At 39.9% G+C, this 23,077-nt stretch overlaps 2 protein-coding genes across 2 annotated transcripts; one reads left to right on the plus strand and one right to left on the minus strand.

Annotated features, from left to right (window-relative positions):
* The first annotated feature begins 1,173 nt into the window (after positions 1-1,173).
* Positions 1,174-6,276, plus strand: LOC102718903 (MLO-like protein 1). The gene is made up of 13 exons (XM_015833009.2): positions 1,174-1,335; positions 1,846-1,903; positions 2,239-2,396; positions 2,617-2,733; positions 2,811-2,912; positions 3,988-4,062; positions 4,144-4,232; positions 4,307-4,356; positions 4,673-4,713; positions 4,818-5,027; positions 5,112-5,179; positions 5,325-5,385; positions 5,521-6,276. The coding sequence occupies exons 1-13, from the start codon at positions 1,210-1,212 to the stop codon at positions 5,857-5,859; spliced, it is 1,494 nt and encodes a 497-aa protein (XP_015688495.2). The 5' UTR covers positions 1,174-1,209; the 3' UTR covers positions 5,860-6,276.
* A 4,879-nt stretch (positions 6,277-11,155) lies between these two features.
* On the minus strand, positions 11,156-12,556 carry LOC121053448 (protein MONOCULM 1-like). Its single transcript, XM_040520358.1, has one exon. It carries the CDS (start codon positions 12,554-12,556, stop codon positions 11,156-11,158), a length of 1,401 nt encoding a protein of 466 aa, XP_040376292.1.
* Between the last annotated feature and the right edge of the window lie 10,521 nt (positions 12,557-23,077).

The following is a 23,077-nucleotide window of genomic DNA, read 5'->3' on the forward strand; positions in this document are numbered from 1 at the left end:
ACATGTACTGCTGTTGCAGCACATGTACACCTGGATGGACATGGTTTTTGCCTTTCGATTTCCGCCGCCGCCGCACCTCACGCTCGCGTCGCCGCTGCCACGCGTGGAAACGAGCATCACGGGGTCACGCCAAATGGACCGTAAGATATCTCATGTTTTTTAGCCATTCAAATACTTGTGAAAAAAACAAATTTTTTTAACAAAATATATATTAATACTTAGGATGTCACTATATGAATATACTGTCCTGTCTTAAAATAAAGTTCAATTAAACTATTCAAGATTATCCTTGAGTAACTTTATTTTTTAATTAATCATTATATTAGAGTTCATGAAACGAAGAATAAATAAAGTAAGAGTTAGTTGTACTGAGATTTGATAAAGTATACTGTATTTTAGTCTTTTAGCTTTTGTATTGATAGATGTGTGTTGTGATGTATGAAAAATACAGTTATTTGGAACAAGATGAGAATATATCAAAATTTAATCTATCAAAACGAACAAATTAAACTAATTACTATACACATATTTAAAGTTCTTTTATCTTTTAGAATTATATTTGAACTTATACAGTGATATCACAAGTTAATATATCGTATAAAATTATTTAATTTGAAAGTATGTTTTGGCAAGAATCGGATCCTCTCGGGCTCTCGACCCAGAAGTGCCTATCGTGGTTTGTATACCCAGAACATCGTGTCAAGAAACTATTTTTTACGGTATAACTTTTGTATATTATTTTCGCATGACTCACTCGTTTTTCTCATACACAGTATTATTTTACGTGAAGACATTATGTCTTAATCTAAAATTATTTTTTTATTTTTATTTCTCTCAGTCAACCATATCAACGAATTGCTTGTTACGTATCAATAAATACAAATACCTTCTCTTCTCTGCACATGAGTTAACGGTTCCTTTTTTTGGGGTTTAAAAGAGTTTCGCGCACGAGCAGGAAAACCAAAGTCGAAAGCGAGCGGCATGGCGCCGCGCCGGGACAAGGCGCTCGCTGTCGCGGCGGGGTCTCGGGGCATGCAGGGGGCGGCCGGCCGGCCGCCCCCCGCCGCAGAAACCGGTGAGTGGCCAGCGTCGCCGCGCCGGTCTCGCTCCCTCCATTCCCCTCGTCCTCTCTTTCCGCAGGCCACCCCCTCTTAACGGTAGCCGCATCGTGCCGCGGGCAGCACGCCGCCGCCTAGCTTGGAGGGGGAGATGGGGGCGGCGGCGGAGGAGGAGCAGTCGCTGGCGCTGACGCCCACTTGGGTGGTCGCCGGCGTCTGCCTCGTCATCGTCGCCATCTCGCTCGCCGTTGAACGCCTCCTCCACCGCCTCGGCAAGGCAACGCCCGCCTCCACTTTGCATACCATTTTTTTCCTTTTGCTTCTCATAATGTTTCCAGCTATATTGATTACTCCCCGTTTGCTTAGTTGTTCAGTTAATTACTTATTAAGCAGTTAAGCACTCAGATTCGATGCTGCTGATTCATACGAAAAATTGTAGATTGAGAGCGCAGTGGAATTTACTTGTAATAATCTGTCATAGCTGGGATTGTCCAATCTTGATACTTCAGTTCCTTCTGCACCATTTTTTCTGTATGGTTTACTGATGATGAACTTGGCTACTTGCGCGACACAATTGGAGGCTTGTGAGAAAAAAAAGGGCTAGATTCTGATGGTACATAATTCAAAATTGGATAGGAAATTTGGTACAATTTACTCTGTGGGAAACATGGATTTAGCTATACAAATTCCTGAAGTAGATCATTGAGCCGCCACTTTGTTCTACAGCAATAACTTCGCTAAAAAAATTTGCCTTTTACTAAATTTTTCTTCCTGTATCCTTGTTCAGGTGCTAAAATTCAATGGCCAAGAAGCACTGTTTTCCGCTCTTCAGAGGGTCAAAGAAGGTAGTATTATCCAAGTTCTTATAGTTAGATTCCTGCAGAACAATTTTTTGTTGGATTTGGGAGAAATTTTCACTCCATTTTCTTACACCCGTTATGATTAGCAGAACCTGAAAAGATTTTATAGCATAAGTTCTAGTTTTTGTCTTCTCTCTCAGGAAATTTCAATACTAGAATGCAACTACGCTGAGTATTTAGTCTGAACAGAAGTATCACATAACAAATGATAAAATGCTTCATGACACACTGGAAGATCAGTCTACTCATGCCAGTATGCCACACAATAATTTGGGCCATTTATTCACTGCCTGATCCAGTCTGATGATTACTTTGTGCAGAGTTGATGCTTCTGGGTTTCATTTCCTTCCTACTAAGCGTCTTCCAAAAATTTATCAATCACATTTGCATCCCGGAGAGTGCTGCACGTCTCATGCTTCCATGCATGAGAGAGACGTCTGAGGCCACAGGAGATGCTGCCAAACTTTGCAAGCGAAAGGTAGAATGTGAACTATGGAGATATTTCTTCTTTTTTGGAAGATTTGATAAACTCTACTGCCAAGTGGCTAGTCCGGATTGTTTAGCTTTGTTGTTTCCCTAAAGAATTTGTTTCTGGTGCATATCTTTCTTTCTTGAGGATTAAAACGAACATGAACTTGTTATCTCCATGAATTCAACCAGATTGGCCGTTCTGAAATCACATTCTTATCCTTCTGCAGGGTGAAGTTCCTATGCTATCTGAAGAGGCTTTGCATCAGCTGCACATCTTTATCTTTGTCCTTGGTGTGGTCCATGTTGTGTTTTGTGTTACAACATTGTTACTCGGTGTAGCCAAGGTAAAACTATTTGAAGGGGTAAGTATGTTTTCCCCATGGTGTACTAGATAAATAACTCATCGATGGTAATTTTCCAGATGAAAAAATGGGAGAAATGGGAGAAAGATATTCAACAAGGAAGAATTAAGGAGCGCCCAAAGCAGTCAGACTGGATGAAATTTGTTGTTGTAAGATGGACTGTAAGTAATCTGTGCCACTTATTATGCTTCTCAATTATTGTAATGCCATTATTTATTCGTCATTTAGGAATTAACAAAGTAGGATCGTAACGATATGAGAAACACCCAGGGGTCTTCTGGCTAGCTCCACGAGGTGATGGGCTAGCTAGCCTGGGTTCGAAGCCTCATTTATACCTATTTAATTGATATTAGGTCCTTTCCTAATATCCGAGGTTTTAGGATCGTAACGAGACTAAAAGGGATTCTCTGTTTGCTCTGTTCTTGCTTCCCTGTTCCTAACTCCCAGACAATTGATAATTAGGATTTACTGCCCCCAGAAAATCAGACCACTTTTTAGAGTATTGCTTTTAAAGTGGTATCAAAATTTACTTAGAATTTATAATTGTTAACTAACTAAATATTTCTCTAGAACACCTGATGCTGAGTCGTTGATTGGTGACCGTCTATTATAAAAAAGATAAATATATTCACCTCTAGTGAATTATATAAAAACAATGAAAAATTTTAGACATTCAACATTCAGAACTAGAATTCCAAATTTCCAATATAAAATTTTACTATATAACATCATGTAAATTAGGAATTAAATATGTGGATAGCCAGCAACATAAAAATTATAGGGTCTACGAGTAGGTTGTCATATAGTCCAAAGGTGTGATCAGAACACACACACACATTTTATTGTGATAAATGAATAGAATACCTGTAGATGGTCCATTGTCAGATAAGGTTAATTAAGGTACGGAAAGGCTATTCTGACAGCAACATATGAATGCCATGAGCAAAAACCGTAGCAGTACTGTATTGCTTTTTTTTCCCCCTTATTTCAGGTGTCTCCCTGCAACATGGCACTATCATGACCAACACTCATGTAGCTTCTACTAGGACAGTGCACTGAGGCACGGCGCTCAGCAAGATATTGTTTTCACTGCGTATCATACTGTCTGCATAGTTATAGCAGAAATTCTATGCTGCCTAAAGCAAACCTAGATGTTCGAATTTTGTCACAGATACAAATTTCAACTTAGTTTCTCTATATTCTAATTCAGACGACTTTTTTCACACATGATTTCAGATTTCATTCTTGAAGCAGTTTTATGATTCTGTTGGTAAACCAGATTATCAAGTGCTTAGATCAGCTTTTGTGCAGGTAAGATGCATTGTTCAGTAACTTCAGCTCAATCATAAGTGTCGTACTGTTTTTGAAGCTAATAGGACAAATTTTCTCCAGAGGCACTACCCAAACCGTCCAGATTTTGATTTCCACAAGTACATGGTTCGTGCTCTTGAGCATGATTTTAAAGAAGTTGTTGGAATCAGGTTAGTATCTTGGTTAAAATACTAACATTGCTTGACCATCTTTACTTTATCTGATGATGTGCACCCACATGCAGCTGGTACCTATGGCTTTTCGTTATCCTCTTCCTGCTGCTGAATATAAATGGTAATTCTCATAAACCTAAAAACAAGTGCCCTCAAATATGTCTGGATAACTGAATTCCACCATACTGATATCTAATTAAGTTATCCCAATTTAGACTCTGGCCATAGCAATCAACATCCTTTCCAATTCATGCACCATGATCATTTCACTCATTCAGAGCAAGCCATTGATGGGAGGACCACAATACAATTTATCTGCACCAGAGTGTTGATTGTATGAACTAGGATGCATTTTGTCATTGAATGAAATTATCCAGTTTCCAGGAGCTATTAGAGGTGGCCATAAAGTGTAAACTTTTGATTTACATCCAATGCAGGGTGGCACACATACTTCTGGCTGTCTTTCTTGCCCTTAATTGTAAGTCTGAACTATAAAGACCACCCTATATATGTGACTACAGTGAGCACACTCTTTCAGTTCTAATGATTGAAGAATTCCAACTTTTTGGGGGCACATTGCAGCTGCTACTTATTGTTGGCACAAAGCTGGAGCTCATAAGCACTAGGCTGGCACAAGAAGCAGCAGACTGTCCAGATGGAACATCAGGAGATCCCTGGACAAAGCCAAGCAAGGAGCACTTCTGGTTTAGCAAGCCTAGGATTGTTCTCCATTTGATCCACTTCATCTTGTTCCAGAACTCCTTTGAGATGGGCTTTTTCTTCTGGGTTTTGGTAAGTTTTACAGCATTAATATTTTGAGATGTCAGAAAGTACAAAACTATGGTGCTAAACAAGCTGGTGAATTTTGAATTACAGGCAACATATGGGTTTGACTCATGCATCATGGAGAACAAATCTTATGCCCTCCCAAGACTTGCTATTGGGTTAGTAAAAATTTTAAATTTGAGCTTTACATCCGATTTCTGCTAGAAGCTGGTTGCCTTTTTTTTTTTCGAATCATGAAACAAAATACTAAAATGTCTCTGCATTGACCTGAACTTTACGAATGTTTCTGCCATGAACTCCCAGGATCGTCGTCCAGGTGCTCTGCAGCTACAGCACGCTGCCGCTCTACGCCATTGTCACCCACGTAATTAAGATCCAATTATCCCTGCTAATTAATACATAATTACTCTTAACAACAAATTACTCATCATGCTTAAGCAGTGGTGAGCTAGTGGGGGACGGAGGCTGACGTCACCGTGCGCTGCGCGTGTGCATGCAGATGGGCGGCGACATCAAGCTGCAGGCGTTCGGCGAGACGGTGCACGTGTCGGTGCACAGCTGGGCGACGGACGTGAGGAAGAAGAAGCCGCAGCACCCGCACTCCCACCTCCGCATCCCCTTCCTCATGAAGCGCCGCCACAGCACCCGCGGCGCCGACGCCGAGGACGCCGCCGCCGAGGCCACCAGGGACCACCACCACCACGCGGGCAGCTCCGCCGCCTTGGCGACGGCGGCGGCGGCGGCGGGTCCGGACCTGGAGGAGATCGTGGCGGCGACGTCGTCGGCGCCGGTCGAGGACGGGCACTACCCGCCGGCGCCACCGCAAGGCCGGCCCTGATTAAGCCATCATCATTCAAGTTCTCGTATACGGACGGGCACGGCACAGGTTGCGCCGCCGGTCGATCGCCGGCGGCGCGGGGCCGCCGTTGCATGCATGGCGTGGGAGGCTACCTCTCGGCTTCCACCGCTGGACCAATGGTTAGGCGCCACGTGGCACATGCATACATTGGACTTTGCTGTTTGCTGAGGACATGATGACTCAGCTGTAGAAATGAGTTAATAATTGTACTCCGCATGCATGCAAACTCAAGGAACTGCAGACGTATTTGTGGCAAACAAAACTAGCTAGCAAATATATATATATATATATATATTTGCTTCGACATTATGAAAAATATTTCTCTTTTTCTTCTTTTGCATGCGCTCAACTAGCTAGCTAGCCAAGATATACGTTCTCCGTGTTCCAATGGAAATTTCTCCCATATTATAAGTAATTTCAGGTTTGTTTGTTCTAAATTAAATCATTTTAACTTGATAAATTTTTAAAAAATAATTTTGTACCACAAAATAAATAAATCCAAGGTGAATTTAATGGAACTAATTTGGTGTTATGTATTTTAATATATTTCTATATAAATTTAGGTAAGCTTTGAAAGGCTTAACCAAAAACAAACATACAATGACTTATAATATAAAACACAGGGAGTAATTTGGATAACTCGACATTTGATTTGATTATGCGTTATATTTATAGCTGACCAAGACAAATCCAAATCTAAAGACAAGTAGGCAACTAGCGTATCTACCCTCCAAAGTTTAGGTAGCCCATCCTATATAGTTTTTTGAAATACTGAAAATGTATCAAGCCAAAAATACAGCTATAAAACTGATCCAAAACCACTATCACATATTATTAAGGGATGTTGATTTTGTTTTTTTTATTTCTATACATACATATGCACTTTAGAGTTGTATTTTTTAGTCCCGGTCCCACTGGGACCATCCCTTAGATACACCAAAACAAAACAATTAATTAATTGGTTTTTAAAAAGTGTTTTCTTTTTGGGTAGTTTCTGTTAAAGCAAAGACCCGATAATTATCCAGAAAATTCTCCTCCTGAAGTCATGCGGCATACAAGGTCACAGCGTGCATGCACGCATGGTCTGTTAGGTCTTTTCTGAAACCTTGCACGCACGAATTAATCGTCTGTCAGATGACTTATTATTCAAGAAGTTTAATTAGGAGACAATTTAGTTTTCAGAAAATTAACTTAACATTTTTTTTGTCTGTCTGCTTTGCAAATAAACGCGACCTTCAGAGTCGATAGTGGTAGCCACTTATTATTGATCATTCGTCTTGTTTAAAAATTTAGTATAAATATAAAAGATAAAAAGTCATGGTTAAAGTTCTTTTGATAATAAACTAAGTCACAAGCAAAACAAATGATATTTCTATAATTTTTAAATAAGATAAATGGTCAAACATTATAAGTAAAAAAGTTAAACATATTACATTATGAAATAGAGGGAGTATTTGATAGCTAAATTATGACAAAAAACTGTGATTACCTACTGTATATAGTGTGATGCACGACCGTGTGAAGTTTGAAGCAGAGAGCACAAGGACCTCTCTCCTTAAATATTACGGTAACAGATGATGCGGATAACTTTTGTTACGTGTTTGATTATTTATATTATTTAAAAAATTATATAACTATAAATTATTTTATTATGATTAGATTTATAACTAAATATATTTTAAATATATCATACAATTTCTATATAAATTTATTAAATAAGACAAATGATCAAATGGTAACAGAAAAGTCAATGCCGTTATACGTTGAAATATGGAGGGATTGGTAAAGAATTTTCTGCTTGACTCTGTATAAAGTTATTATTAGGTAGCCATTATTTTATGAAAATTTATTATCCCGCAGGAAAAAAAATAAGTATAGTAATAATGCCTATGTGCTTAGGCTAAGCTGGCTGCTGGCTAGCCGATGTGATGTTACGTGTGCATGATGCATGCATTCGCTGCTGGCCACTGTGTGTACGTATGTGTCCAGAAATGGCTCAAAGAAAATTGGTGCATGCCACCAAATATGTCATGATCCTATCATTGATTTGTGTCATTTTTTGTTTGATTTATATTAGGGCAAATCTTTTGGGTTAAACAATACTTTTGTCTTTCGGCTCTAATTAAGCAAACCACATTAAGTTGTTTAGGGGAAATGCAAGAGCACTTTGTATGGAGGGTGATATCTGAAACATTCTGTAAAATCCACGGGAAGAATGATATAAATAACCTCCTATAGCTTATAGGACACTGGTTTCATAACTCATGCTCTCTTCGTCCTAAAATAAATTAATCTTTTACTTTTTATCTACAATGTTTGACTCTTCGTTTTATTTAAAAAAATTTATCATTAATATTTTTATTTTTATCAGATGATAAATCATAAATAATATTTTACGTGTGACTATTTTTTTCTAATTTCTTGAAAATTTTTCAAATAAGATTGGTCAATACTGGACACGGAAACCAAAAAATTGGTTTTTTTGATAGAGGGATTACCTTGGTAACAAAAGTATGTCAGTCTTTCTCTAGAACTTGTACTGCAACAATGATATATATATTGATTTTGATAAAAAAATATTTCTATATGTAGTTCGATATATGAAATGATATAGGAGTAACTAAACTTTTTGGAATGCTTTTCGTATATACTCTCTTAATATTACTTATGACGATTTTCAAATATATATAATATATGTTGATAAAGTTGAGTGATAAAAAAATAGGTCTGATTGATTCTGAAAAGTCAAAAGCAGACCTTATTTTTTTCTGGAGGTTGTAGATGCGATGTTATTGTTATCCAATGACTACAGTTGACTCACTGAACAAACTAAAACAACAAAATTTAAAGACACATACACACATATATATAGTATATGAGTCATCATCAGCAAAAGCCCTTTTATCATATAATATTGACAGTAAATACTTAGTAGTTAGTCAGTTATGGTTAGGTTAAACCAGCTAGGCTGCTGATGTGCTAAAATCAACTAAAAGTGGTACTGACGAAAGAATGCAATCAATGCTGATCCTCTCTCCATTGTTTCTTTATTAAGCATTGATAAAAGATGTTTCATGCTTTATATACAATCTGTGATATGTAAAGTAGTTAAGATTTCATGGTTTATCGTAGACAGTCATGCTACGTACGAGTAGTTTTACCATTCGTGATAAAGTATTAGAAGATATCGTATTTTTCAAGTATAAAATTTGATAACTCCGGGTGCTTGTAGCTCTAAATAATTAAAATTTTGATAACTACAGGTAATTTTTCAAGGATGATAAAATTATCCGCTACACATGTATGTTATAAATTTAAGAAATAAGACGCATGAATAAAATCCTTTCCGGGGTTTGAACTCCAAAATTGTTGCTAACGTTGTGTCTAATAATTATTACTGTTATTAATTACATTCAAGTTCCTTACACATACATTTAGTATATGCAGAATTGAAGAATTTAGTGCAACACATTAATTAAAACAAATTGAATTTTGAACTAGTGCAACTTCAAATTCATAAAAGGTGCTTCGATTAGTAGTTAACTTATTTTTTTCTCAACATAATAATAATAATAACTTTTGGAAGACTGGTAGAGAACTAGAGACTATAAGTGGTCAACCTAAAGAACTTTACAAACAACAGAGACAATGAGTGGCACTGTCTTTTCGCTCTTCCAACCATGCAATTAAAGAAGTGGCCGTGATGCAAGAAGAATGAAGGAATGAAAGAACCACCAACAAATTACATATAAATGTTAAAGATGAAGCGCAATTCAGATCAACCAACCAATTAAGAATTCATGTACCCAAAGATCCCAATGCAAAGGCAAGATAGAAAAATCAGATATGTGTGTGTGTGTGTGAGAGAGAGAGAGAGATTCATATATCCAACAAAAAGAAAAAGAAAAAAAGAAATGGTCATGTTCAGATAGACGAAGCAGCTGAACAAGTGAAAGATTTAAGGATTGCAGGGTGTGCCACCAAAAGGGGGTGCTTGGGCTTGAGAAATCCCATGATTTTGCTAGAGGGGACAGGGGGCAGGAATTAGGGTTGGCATTGATGCATGGGATCATGCCATCTCTTCCATGCTCTCCCCAGGACAGCTTCCACCATATCTGGGGCATAGACACACTGACACAGGACAAGAACAAAAGAAAATTCCTCCTTAATTAGGCAGCAGGAGACATGATTCTACTATTTTTTTTCTCTTAATGCAACAGCTAGCTAAGTAGTAGCAGCTACCTTAGTTACACAACACAAGAGTGGTATAAATATTATATAATCGATTACTAGCTACAATATGTATGTGTACACTGGCCTTTGGCAGCACACAAGAGTGATCATTGTTCATTACCCCCCTAAGTAAAACAAAGACCAACCAAATTGCATTAGTTTATGGCTAGTGGTGGCCAAAGCATGATTAGTTATAATACAAACAACCGCATCAAACACCAGAGAGAGAGAGGAAGTGAAATGCAGGGATAGGTTTTTAAAATGGGCGCCCAATCCATTGAGCCACAATAAGAGATCATCTTCATTATTTGGGATCAAAGAAATCAATTGTATATATGCAACATGACCTAATTTTGCAAGGGCGTTCATGCAGCATGCACACACCCCTTTAACATAGTAATCAACATAGATCTATAGAAATCTAGATATGTAGCAGTGGTGTCAAAACCAACAATCTATAACAACTCCACTAATATCAGATTTGGGTATCAAAGTTAAGCAAAAGTAGGAGTAACTAATGGAAAAGATCAAGACTGTCAAGCAAAAAATTAAAAAAAAAATTGGAAAGAATTGGGTGCTAGAGCTAGTGGTAGAAGGAAGCTGGCTCACCAAGTTGAATGCTCAAAGATCCTCTCTTTCTTCTCCCAATGGCGCCTTCTCATGCAACGTGTCCATCACACACCACACCTCTCGATCTCTTCTTCTTCCTCCTCTGGATCTCCTCCCAGATGTACTAGCAATCAATCCAACCTCGAGTAGCCATGAAAATGGCAGCTAGCTAGGAGCCTAGCACCATTGCTTGATCGCTAGCTAGTAGCTAGAGTGCTACTAGATCGTTCGTTGCATGCATGCACTGAGACTATCAGTTCATCCTTCGAAAGATCCGATCTTTTTGTTTGTGCCAATGCGATGGATCGAGTGGGTAACTTACTTTGCGATCAAGACGCCATTAATGGAGCTCTCGAGGTCGGACGGCGCCGCTGTTGATCACTTGCGGAGTGCGCCATTGCCGCTGCGCGCGGTTAATGGCTGAAGGCTGAAGCTACTGTGGCTGCCACGACGAGACCGACATGAGCTGCCGGTCCTGCCACCGGAGGAAGCAGGCGCCGCGGCCGTCGTCCTCCGCCGCGTACCCCTCCGACGGGTAGTGCAGCCGCAGCAGCAGCCGCGCCTGGGACGCCGCGAACGCGCTCAGCGGCCGCGGCGCGAGCCCGGCGGTGCGCGCGGCGGACGCCCACGCGTTGAAGCCGCGGGCGCGGCCGCCGCCGCTGCCCGGCCCCGACACCGCCGCGTCGATCTCCCGGCTGAGGATCTCTTGCTCCACCGCCAGCCGGTCCGCGCTGGCCGGCGCCACCGTCGCTTCCAGCGCGTCGAACACCGATGAGTAGTAGTCCATCGCGGCCGCCACCCGCCGCGGCAGCTCATCGGGGACGTCGTCGCTTCCATCTCCGGTAGAGGCGGAGGCGGAGGTTCCTTCTCTCTCCGCGATGGTCACCACGGCAGGGTTCATGGACTTGACCCACCTGAGGAAGGCGGCGAGCTCGCTGTCGCTGCCGAGCTTGTGCAGGAACAGCACGCAGTTCACGGCCAGCGTCTCGTCGGGGTGCAACTCCAGGGCGGCGGTCGGGTCAGCGGCCAGCTCGGCCGTGCAGGGGAGTATGAGAGGGTGGAAGCGGAAGGGGAGGTTGAGGGAGCTCGCGAAGGCGCGGAGACGGTCGCCGGTGCGGAGGAGCACGTCGCGGTCGGGGCCGGCGCCGGTGAGCCTGACCTCGGGCGGGCCGACGGCGGGGTCGGCGCGGTTGGCGATGGCCTGCAGGAGCGGCGGCCACTGCACGCCGTGCGCGGCGTCGAGGTCGACGATGTGCAGCACGCGCCGGTGCGCGCCGTCGTCCGCCGCCGCCTCCAGGATCGCCTGGTTCGCCGTCAGGTGCGCGAACCGTAGGAACGGCGCGATCTTGATGTACGCCAGGTACGCCACCGACGACGGCACCATCTCCGACGGCGCCGCGCCCACGCCCACGCCCACTGCCCCTTCACCGCCGCCGCCGCCGCCTCCGCCCCTGTCCCCGACGCGCAGAGCCAGGAGCGCGCGGGCGAAGTGATGCGCGAGGCGGTCGGCCGCGTCGCCCCGCGGGTCAACGCCGGCGAGCACGTCCTCCGCGGCGCGGCGTGCCCCGTCGATGTCCCCCCGGTGGACGAGGTCGGCGCACGCGAGCACGAGCCCCCTCGCCTCCCCGCCGCCCCCCGCACGCCAGCCCGGCGACAATGGCCGCTGCCCGGAGCCTGCAGCCGCGGGGGCTGCGCCGCCGCCGCCGCCGCCGTCGCCATCATCGTCGGGCGGCCTGTCGCCGCGAGCAGCTGGTAACCCGAGCATGGCGTCGTCGTCGTCAGCTTGGACGGCATCCGGACATGATGGATCATCTGCTCTGCCACAGAGAAGCATACACCTCACACGCACGCGCACACATGCCTAGCACTCCATAGCCAGCCAGCTAGCTTCTCCTCCTCCTCCTCCCCTGAGCTGCGAGCTAGAAGAAGATGGATGCAGCACAGCTAGTGAGCTAGAGCTAGAGCTAGCTCTGCATCTGAGATGAGAGAGAGATCGATAAGGTCTCATGAGGAAGAAGAGGGTGGCAAAGTGAGCAGCTTTGCATTGGGTGCCTTTTATCCAGTGGACTTTGGTGGGGGAATGATCATGGTCAAGAAGCCTCCATTTTTCTTTCTGTGTGATGGACTTCCTATCTGAAATAATTCTGAATTAATCACAGCCATTCAAAGGAAGTAAAATTTTACTCCACACAAAAAAAAGACATTTTTTTATTGCTAAGTTGATTAATTATTCTATGACAAAATTTCACTCCCTCTGTTCCAAAATAAAGTTAGTTTTACGGTGTCTCTTAAAATACTTATATTTTAAGACTGAGATAGTAGCGAATTAATAATGATCAATTTTTTTTATTACATATGAAGAGATATACGAGCTAGCCTGAGTTTTAAATTTCCGGCTACAGCTGTTTGCTCTTATGTACAACTTAGTCACTACAGCCATATTTAGCCAGCTATAAGTATGTTTGAGAAGATTAATCGCTAAATGCATTGCCCCGCTATTTAGAATAATGATATGTACGCACATGAATTAGCACAACCCAACGATTTATGCAGAAACATATCCATGTGTGAGAGTAAGCACCAGGAGATGAAATCAAGCATACACGCATGCTGATCAGTATATATGAATGGTGAGCGTAAGCATCATATAAAAAGGTGACTTAATTTTCTAGCTGTTTCGATAATTTAATTTGTAGCACAAAGTATTATTCCATGTGATTACAGCCGTAGTTATTGATATTTGATTATACTTATAGCCAAAAAAAAAAAGAGGGGGCAAAGTTTTCCGAACATCTTGACAAGTTGGTCGATATCGTGTCTTTTGTAGGTGCCTAGCTGATGACAGGAAAGACAAACAGTTTGAGCTCCGTTAACTACACATTATCCTTCCGAGGCGTTTTTTAGTTACCAAAAACTTTTTTTAAAAACATCATATCGAATCTTTAGACACCTAAATAAAACATTAAATATACATGAACATTAAAATTAACTAATTATGCAGTTATGGAGGAAATCGCGAGACGAATCTTTTGAGCCTAATTAGGATGTGATTAGCCATAAGTGTTACAGTAACCAACATGTGCTAATGATGGATTAATTGGACTCAAAAGATTCGTCTCGCGGTTTTAGGCGGAATCTGAAATTTATTTTGTAATTAGACTACGCTTAATACTTTAAATATGTGTTCAAAAGTTTGATGTGATGTTTTTGAAAAAGATTTTGCAAACTAAACGAGCCATGAATGGCTGTTTAACTGCTGCTTCTCGTAAGTATAATTATGGCAACTAACAACATCCTTTAGAAATCGATTAGGGTCTACATAAATAAAAGGTGCCTACAAGGCTAAAACCAACAAAAGATGAGATGTATCAACAGATCATGGTATAGAGTATAGATGCATGCATGCCCATAATTAAGACCCTTAATAAGTCTATATTGATAATGGAGTAGCTAGCAACAAGTCTACAATGGATATATTGTCTAGCCAAGTACGGATGTACTACCATTGGTATATGCAAGGAGGTAGAGACGAAGATTATTAACTTATTTTAAAGTTTTTTGTTGGAACCGTTTTGATCGAATCTGCCTTTTATTATTAATTATTCTGAAAACTGCAATGAAATTCCTATGACATGGATGTTCTAAACTTGCGTGTATTTTTCTACCGCCTTTTCCCTCGTATTTCCACCTAACAATATAAATGGTGTTATTACAGAACAAATTAAACATACAATCCACCTCTTTTATTACAGTACACCATGTTTTGAAGAAATTAAGATCGATGAGAAATAGTTAAATATTTATGATAAATCGAGAGAAAAAAAGGGATGAAGTAATTAAACGAGGCTGAGCAAAAAGTGAAGACGAGGAGATACGTGAAGTAGTAGTTATATTTAAATTTAAGGCATATTTTGAATTTCAGAAAGCAGGGACATTTTGAGAAAAAAGATCATTAGTTTGAGCTACTTTATTCTGCGAGGAGCATTCCATTGGTTAGTTTTGATGCTAACAACTCCAGATGCAAAGCTACAGGCCCATCTCTCTCGATCGCTCCTCTCTTTTTGTCTACTGCGTGAGTGTGAGGGCACACGCAAAGCTTAGCGGCGACAGGGACCAGACACTCCCAACTTGTACAATCATCTGTCTCTCCTCCTGTCCCGTTCGATCTGCATGCATGCATGGCATCTCCCTCACATATACTCCCACCCCCACCCCCCCCCCCCTGCCTACCTCCTCCTCTAATCCCAGCCGTCCATTTGTCGATCCAGCGATCGACAGACGGACAGTTCGAGAGAGGAGCACTGAGCACTCACATCAGAATTCAGACAGCAGTACGAGTAGCAGCCATAGCATAGCACAGCATTGCAAGCAATGCAAATGGAATAAAGTTACAGGAGAGGAGGGGAGGAGGAGGAAGACGAACCAGGAAGCTATACTTCGGAACTAGATCTTCTGTAGTCGACTGCATTGACACTGACACGTGGGTCTGGAGTTCGCTATGCCCACATGTCAGTGACGAGATTCTCTGTAGTCGGTCGACGACTGCGGAGGATCTCGAGTCAGCTACTCCAGCTGCTTGCTTGGATCGATGGAATGCTTCCATCATCATCATCCATGCATCGTCGCCTCTTGAACTGTAGTGTCCTTGCAGTACTGTCTCCTGCATTTGCACTGCACACCACCGTATCGATCGATCAAAGTCTGGGCCTTCTTTTCTGATGCATCCATCGACCCCTTTTGCTTGCTTCCACTCACACTGGCCCCCCTGCTTCACAAAAAGTTTTGCATGCACAGCTGTTACTTGTTCTCATGCATGTTTTAACTTGTCTCTTTGGGCATCTACTCTTAACTGATGTCTAGTGTACGAGATAATTAAACAAGAGAGATCAAGTTAATTAAGGGTACCTTTTGGATCAACAGAGGATTTTGAGAGCAGGAAAGCCATATGATTAGAGTGTCACGCCATGTGAATTCCTACCGAAATAGAAACACAAGATTTTTCCAAGTAGTCGGAAAAACACAGGAAGAGAAACCCATCAGGTGAGACCTCACGTTAGTTTTCCTCCAAAATCCCTATGAAATGCCTCGTTTCGTAGGATTTTCAAAGGAATTTTAAGCTTTGTTCCAAATGACACCATAGGAATTTTATCCTTAGGATTCAAATCCTCTAAAAAACACTTCACTTTTGTTTGTTCTGAAGGAGACCACAAGGATTATTGTTTAGAAACAGTTCAATTCCCAAAGAATTATAGAAATTTTCTTCATGTTCCAAAGTACAAACTGGTCTGGTCACTTAGATCAAATTAATTACTTAAGTTCAGCCTATAATAATATTCCCTTCCTTGCATACTATAAGTCATTTTAGTTTTGTTCTAAGTCATATTTCTCTAAAGTCGGCCGAGTTTATAAAAAATGCATCTAACATCTACAATAACAAATAAATACACTATCAAGACATTTCAAGCATGGTGGATCTAATAAAGCTAATTTAATGCTGCAGATGTTAGTGCATTGTTATATAAATTCAATCAAGGTTACAGAAGTTTGGCTTAGAACAAGGCTAAAATGGCATACAAGATATATGGAACAGAGTGAGTACTAGCTGGTTGATAGTCACAGGTACCTGTCACTTTTAACTTTGAGGCTTTGAGCTGTCCTATTTTTGACAGAGAGAACAGAAATTTAGGAATTACTTTCCGTTCAGGTAAAAATGCCCACCCACCCCCCCCCCCCCCCCCAAAAAAAAAAAACTGTGCATATATGCATTTTTCTTGACACTGTGTGTCAGTGTCTGCATGCATGTACCCCCCTTATCTTTTACCTCTAAATGATAGGAGTAGATCAACTGCTGTGATTTTGATGTGTTCTAAAGTCCACACAAATCTTTGAAGCCCCATCACAGCTCACCATTTGCCGTGTATTCTCAGATCCCCGGCACTTGGCCTTTCAATGCTCCAACGTTATATACCTTTGTAGCAGCATGCAGCAAGCATGTCCAGTCATCAAGAAATTAAAGAGATGCTCTTGAGTAGAGTTCAAGGAAGGAAAAGCTCAAAGCTAAGCTAGGAAGCGAGCACACTCAAAAGACAGCATGCATGGGACCCGGGAAGTGCAAGGTGCCATAATGACAAAGATTAGTTGGATAACAAAGGATTAGCCAGAACAGGGCATGAGAACGTTTAAAGTATCTAGACACAGATCCACTGAGACATATGCATATATAGCTTGTTTCTTGTTCTAACCTGCTGACCTTTTGGCATGGCTTGAATTAATCTCCTCTAGCTCTTCTTCCCTTCCAATCCAGCCAATGGATTAAACAACATATGCTGGTGCATCAGCTCCATATATTTACTAGGTTCTGTCATATTTAACACCTCTTGTTAAACACCGCATAAGAAAGATATGATAGAGATACTTTCAAGAAGTGGAAGCCAAGTAACCTTTGCTATAAATATGCCATAACTTTCATTTGATATCTTTAATGATCTAGATTGGAAATCTCCTTGTGCAATGCAGATGCCAAAACCTCCAATTTTCACTACAGCTCATTCGGACTAAAGTCATGATGCAAAAGTCAAACACACATCTTTCTCATCATATTCTCCAAGTCACTATAGTCAACAGAAGGTAGAGGAAACTGATGCATGCATGGGCTGTTATTTAAAGAAATGTAATTAGCAAATGAAAGGGATAAAAAGAGGAAGGGAAAGGGGGTTAGCTATGGCAACTTATTCTTCTTCAGATTTTAAAGGAGTTCCAGGAGGAAAAGCTCAAGTGCTCCAAAAGTGAGCTTTTGCCTTGTTCCTTTTATTTATCTTGGTCATCTTGGACGTTCTCCACTGTCAAGTGTAGGACCAACCTGTGGTCCTGTGTAACTATTAGCAGGTTAATGGTTCCTCCTTATGTTAATATGCATGCATGCATGCAATGTTTGCAGCTACAGAAAGTATAATTCTTTTCTTTTCTCGAAACAGATCAGCTCTAATACACAACCTAAATTGGAGTTATGATGGAGTTTAGTATATGATAGACAAAATTCGTGCTATAATTAGGGGGTGTCTAGTTAGTGAAATAAAAATTTTTACGTGTCACATCAGACGTTTAACCGGATATCAGAAGGGGTTTTCGAACAAGAATAAAAAAATGAATTTCACGGCTGGCATGGAAACCACGAGATGAATCTTTTGAGCCTAATAATCCGTCATTAGCGTATGTAGGTTACTGTAGCACTTATGACTAATCATGTACTAATTAGGCTTAAAAGTTTCGTCTCATGATTTCTCATATAATTGTGTAATTAGTTTTTGTTTTATCTATGTTTAATACTCTATTTAGATATTCAAAGATTTGATGTGATGTTTTTGGCTAATCATGTAGGTTACTATAGCACTTATGGCTAATCAGGTACTAATTAGGTTTAAAAGATTCGTCTCATGATTTCTCATATAATTGTGTAATTAGTTTTTATTTTATCTATGTTTAATACTCTATTTAGATATTCAAAGATTTGATGTGATGTTTTTGGGTGAAAATTTTTGAAAACTACACGGGACCTTAGTAGATAGAATTCATCTTACAATATAATAGCTTTCAGGAAGAGAATAAAACATGCACAAGTAGGAGTAGAAGCTCGATGGATCTGTCCAATCAGCTAGAACTTTCATGCAATAAGCTGTCTAATTGCAAGGGATGGAAGGAGTATATAGGTGCCAGATAGTATAAGACCATGGAAGGAGTATATAGGTGCCAGATAGTATAAGACCATGTTTAGTTAGCAAAAACTTTTCTCTAAAACATCATATCTACATAAATAAAACATTAAATATATATAAATATTAAAACTAATTATACAGTTACGGTGAAAATCATAATATTTTTAAAAAACATTTTCAAACTAAACAAGGCCTAAAATTCTCTAAGAAGTGCAGGACATGTCAAATCTGTAAAATCATATTACAGACAGCCCATGCAATTTGGTACAATGAGGCCAGGTAGAGGTGACAACCGATTGATTGTTGTCTCTGAGTTGCAATTATTAGTCTTTTTTCCATGTCTATCTACACCCGTGGCCTTTCTCTACTAGTCCTACTTTCTTTCATCTTTTTATTCCTCTCCTGTTCTAGCCTGTAAAGACATGTTGGTTGCACCAAGTTTCATAATGAAAAATAGAGTTAAGAAGTATACAGGGACCATTCAAATCTGTTATATATAGAAAACCCACAACTTATAATTCAAAGGAACACATCTAAAAAGACGATAATTTGGTGCAATCAATCAGTACAACTTTGATTTTCGGCGCTAAATCAACATTTTGGGGTTAAAAATTCCAGGGAAATTTGGCTAATTTGAATATAGTAATTTTACAAAAAGAAAAAAAAAACAAAATGATTCATACAGAAACAGGAAACTTCTGTGTTCTAAGAGGTTGGTGCTCTATTGTTTACATTAGTTTTCACTACTAGGATCATGCATATCTAAAAACTTTAATCCAAAGAAATGCTCGCATAAGGAGCAATGAAGCACACTGGTGGATACACATTGTCGGCTGAGACTATAAAGATGCTTTTATATAGGTACAAAGTCAACCAACTTTTGCCGTTCTGAAGACAAAACTAAAGCAGCCCAGCATCTTTCTCTCTAAATTAATCACAAACAAATAGCCATTAATAAGCTTCTCCTGGACATGTTGGCCTATTTTCTGCTATAGTAAAGATGATTTGGAATGAGCTTTAAGACTTGTGAAAGAATGTTCTGGCTGATCAAACATTTTCAAATCTTCTTAAAATTGAAGAAAACTTTTAAGCACAGTTTTCCAACAGAATTGCCGCACAGGGGAACATGATTAAGGTTGTGTCATATGGCCCACAGAGTGTAGCTCAGTGAGAATGTGGGACAGTAAGCTTCTTTTCTAGATATTCTCCTTAAGCAGAAAATTGCTTTTAAAAAAGACGGATCAGCAAGTATGCAAAGATGCAAAAAAAAGGTGCATTTTATTATCATAGAAGATGTATGATAGATCTAGAGAACACTGTGAACAAATTGAAAAAGATTAATACATTGTAAGGAAAGAACAAGAACTCCAATAACAGTAGTCGTGGAACAAGCATTTATTTTCAGAAAAACAACGAGACCAAATGCACAGCGTCTTTTAAAAAGTAAGGTAAAGAAAGTATTTGCACATCTAACGGAGCTTAATTGAGATTTGAACCAACAGTTGGCTGTGCAGACTGCAGAGTTGGCAGATATTATATGCTAAGTGGCTTAGGTGGAAGTGTAACACCAAAAAGACAATGACCTGTGTAAGATTAGATTGCACACTAACTAGGGAAACCTACAGTAATCAACAGAATATGCTATGTGGTTAAGCCCTGGCCACCCATCACTCCTAAAAGCACAAAAAGTTGGAATTTATGCAAGAAATGAGCTAGCAGATTGTTAAAGTACATCCCTACCTGTAGGCACCATCGATCTAGATGGACAGAGAGAAGATAAAACATTATAAACAATACTTAAAATGGTCCCAGGAGAATAGGAAGCCTATGGCTATGAAAACGTTCAAACAACAGAATCTATCCTTTCCTCCAGCCCCACAAGCAAAAGGGGTTGTAGTGCTGTACATACTACATACATTGAACTCCCTGAACAAGCACTAAGCTTTATACCTTCAACTTGTTCTTTCTCCATCCACTAACTGCATAATTTAGCACCCCCTACATACTATTAGTGACCAAAGCAAAAAATTGCAAGATGCTCAACCAAACAACCAATTAGGGTTTTGGCAACTTCCATAGATTCCCCTATCCCCCTAAACATTTTTCTCAATTACTTAATCTTTTCGGTCCTCATTGTAAACGTATCAATCATTCTTGAACTTTTTATATTCTGTGCCCGATCTTGATGTGCTCACCTTGGGGATAATTTACAGAAAAGGTTAGCATGTTTAATAGGGATTATCTTGTGGCCCAATGCAAGTAGATCATGCTCAAGATGCTCTGGATCAAGCTGATTGTGACATTAAACTTTGTGGGGTTCACTAACAAGAAGCGAAAAAAAAAGGGGGGAAGGCTGGAAAAGAACAGCACTAAAAGCATCTGGAAGGGTGGAGTGCTCATAATTAACCACCATCATCATGGATTTTATTAGAAGGCATCTTGTGATTATGTGGCTTCTAAGATACACTAAAGTAGAATCAGCTACGGTGGATTTGGCTCTATCAACAGATGCTAAACTTCTTCCTCTAAATCTAAAGTTTTGTTTTGTAAATCCATATAGAACTTCATGCCAGCCTGACGGTATAGGACAAAGATTATGAGTTTATGACAAAAGAAGAAGGCACCAGGAATTGTATGGTCAAACAAATAACATGCATGCCAGATTGTTTAGAACTCATGATGTTGACGCTTAGTAGAATAAACCAGCATCATGTGACAAAAAGTATTTTTCAGGATTATGGATGGGAAGAGAAGAATGATGGGTTCTTGCATCACAATCCTGCAACCCCATTCATTAGTGGGCTCTGCGCGTGGAAGATTCCTCGCATTTTCGACGTTTCATACTTAGTATAAGGTGGCACCTAGTTGATCATTAGGTCTACAAATATAGCATATATTAAGTAACACTTGCCTTTCAGTTAAAGTTAAAAACAGAGGCATCAGAGAAAAGCAAAAGGCAATAAGAGTTCCAAGTCTTCTCTCGGTGATTAATAAAGAAGTGCTATGTGAAATTCCTGTGCAAACTTAATTTTGGTAGGGTAAAAGCAAAATTAGTGATACAAATCTTGGTATTGTAAAAGAAAATTTACAATATAACTATAAGCCTTTAGCAGATTCCATAAATCATACTTTTCTCTGTGCGCACCGCACCAGTATATGTACAACCACTAATTTCCTACAATATGCTTCTCAATTTCAACAAAATCCAAACCTGAACACTTGAATATAGAAGCAATCAACCAGTGCCTTACCAAAAAGTACACAAGAAAAAGAATATAACAATGAGCCTTTCAGCCCCTTTTCTTTTTAGATCCAGTGACCCACTAATTGAATTTTAATCCAAGTATAATATCAAATTCATCTGCTTAAAAGTCATAAAGGTTGCATACATCAATGCAACTTGTTGTCATAAGCTTTTAGGTGAAAACATGATGTCTGTGTAGAAATATATATAATGATTACATGTGTATCTGTTGAGACTTTTAAATTGTTATCAATCATTAATTTCTGTAGTGATATTTTCTTCCATAACTGCTGACAGAGTGACAGTTATTCTTGAATGTTTTCTCTTATACTATTCCTGGGTAACTTCTATAACTTGCACAGATATTTCTTCCTTCTATGGTGGCACAAGAAGCATATTTTGCTTCTCTTCTGTTAAAAGTTTGACTAAAATGCAATGAAACATCAATATCCAGAAGACTGAAAATTATGCCGAGAATTAATCCTCCATGTAGGGTATAATATCAGTATGAAACTATAAATAAAGGATTGAGAATAAAATAAGGCAAACAAAAAATGGCTTATCGCCTCAATGGAAACACAAAACACAAAAAACATCAAATTTAATGTTTCATTTAAGCTAGGAGAAAATAGCAGCTACATATTCAGATGCATCAACAAATAAATTTGTTTTTACCACTACTTTAGCATCACATGGTTATAGGCTTATAGCAACCTTTTTTTTTTTTGCGTGGACAAGGCCATGTTGATAATTCCCAGTCTGCATGAAATTCACTATGAAGGTAAGTTCTAAACTGTGCACAGTAAAATAAATCTAGTCAATAATAATATGCCCAATTGAATTACATTTTCAGGTTCATGTCTAATGCTACTACTCATCAAAAGACTGTCCTAAAGAAAAGCAAAGCAACTAAAATATTTAACAGGCTCTACCCAGTGAGGCTGTAAAACCTATAGATGCTATATTATTCTTCAATCTGCTAGAACAGAACTTTTGCATAACAAAAACTCTACTATGTGAATATTCACTTAGAGCAATGATAGAATTACCCAGGAACATACAAAACTTCACTGTTATTGTCTGATTGAACATGGTTGTGCACAGGTATAGAAGTTTTTCGTACATAAGAGCTCAAAGAGGGGTAATTATATATGAAATCGTCACCGGTCTTCAATAAGGAGCAGAACTGAAGGTCTGAGCAAAATAATAGATCTAGCATAGACAAATGAAAGGAAAAGGTAAACTATCGTGCGCACTTGGCACTACGTTGTTCCATTCTCATCTTGTTTGAACGTTGAGCTCTGAAACGCTCATAGCAAAAGATGCTAATATACAAACTTCAAAATGGCATTTGCTAGTACAGACTATGATTCACTAACCCAAAAAGGATGATAAAGGA

This window comes from Oryza brachyantha, chromosome 2, assembly GCF_000231095.2.
Source record: "Oryza brachyantha chromosome 2, ObraRS2, whole genome shotgun sequence".
Lineage (NCBI taxonomy): Eukaryota > Viridiplantae > Streptophyta > Magnoliopsida > Poales > Poaceae > Oryza > Oryza brachyantha.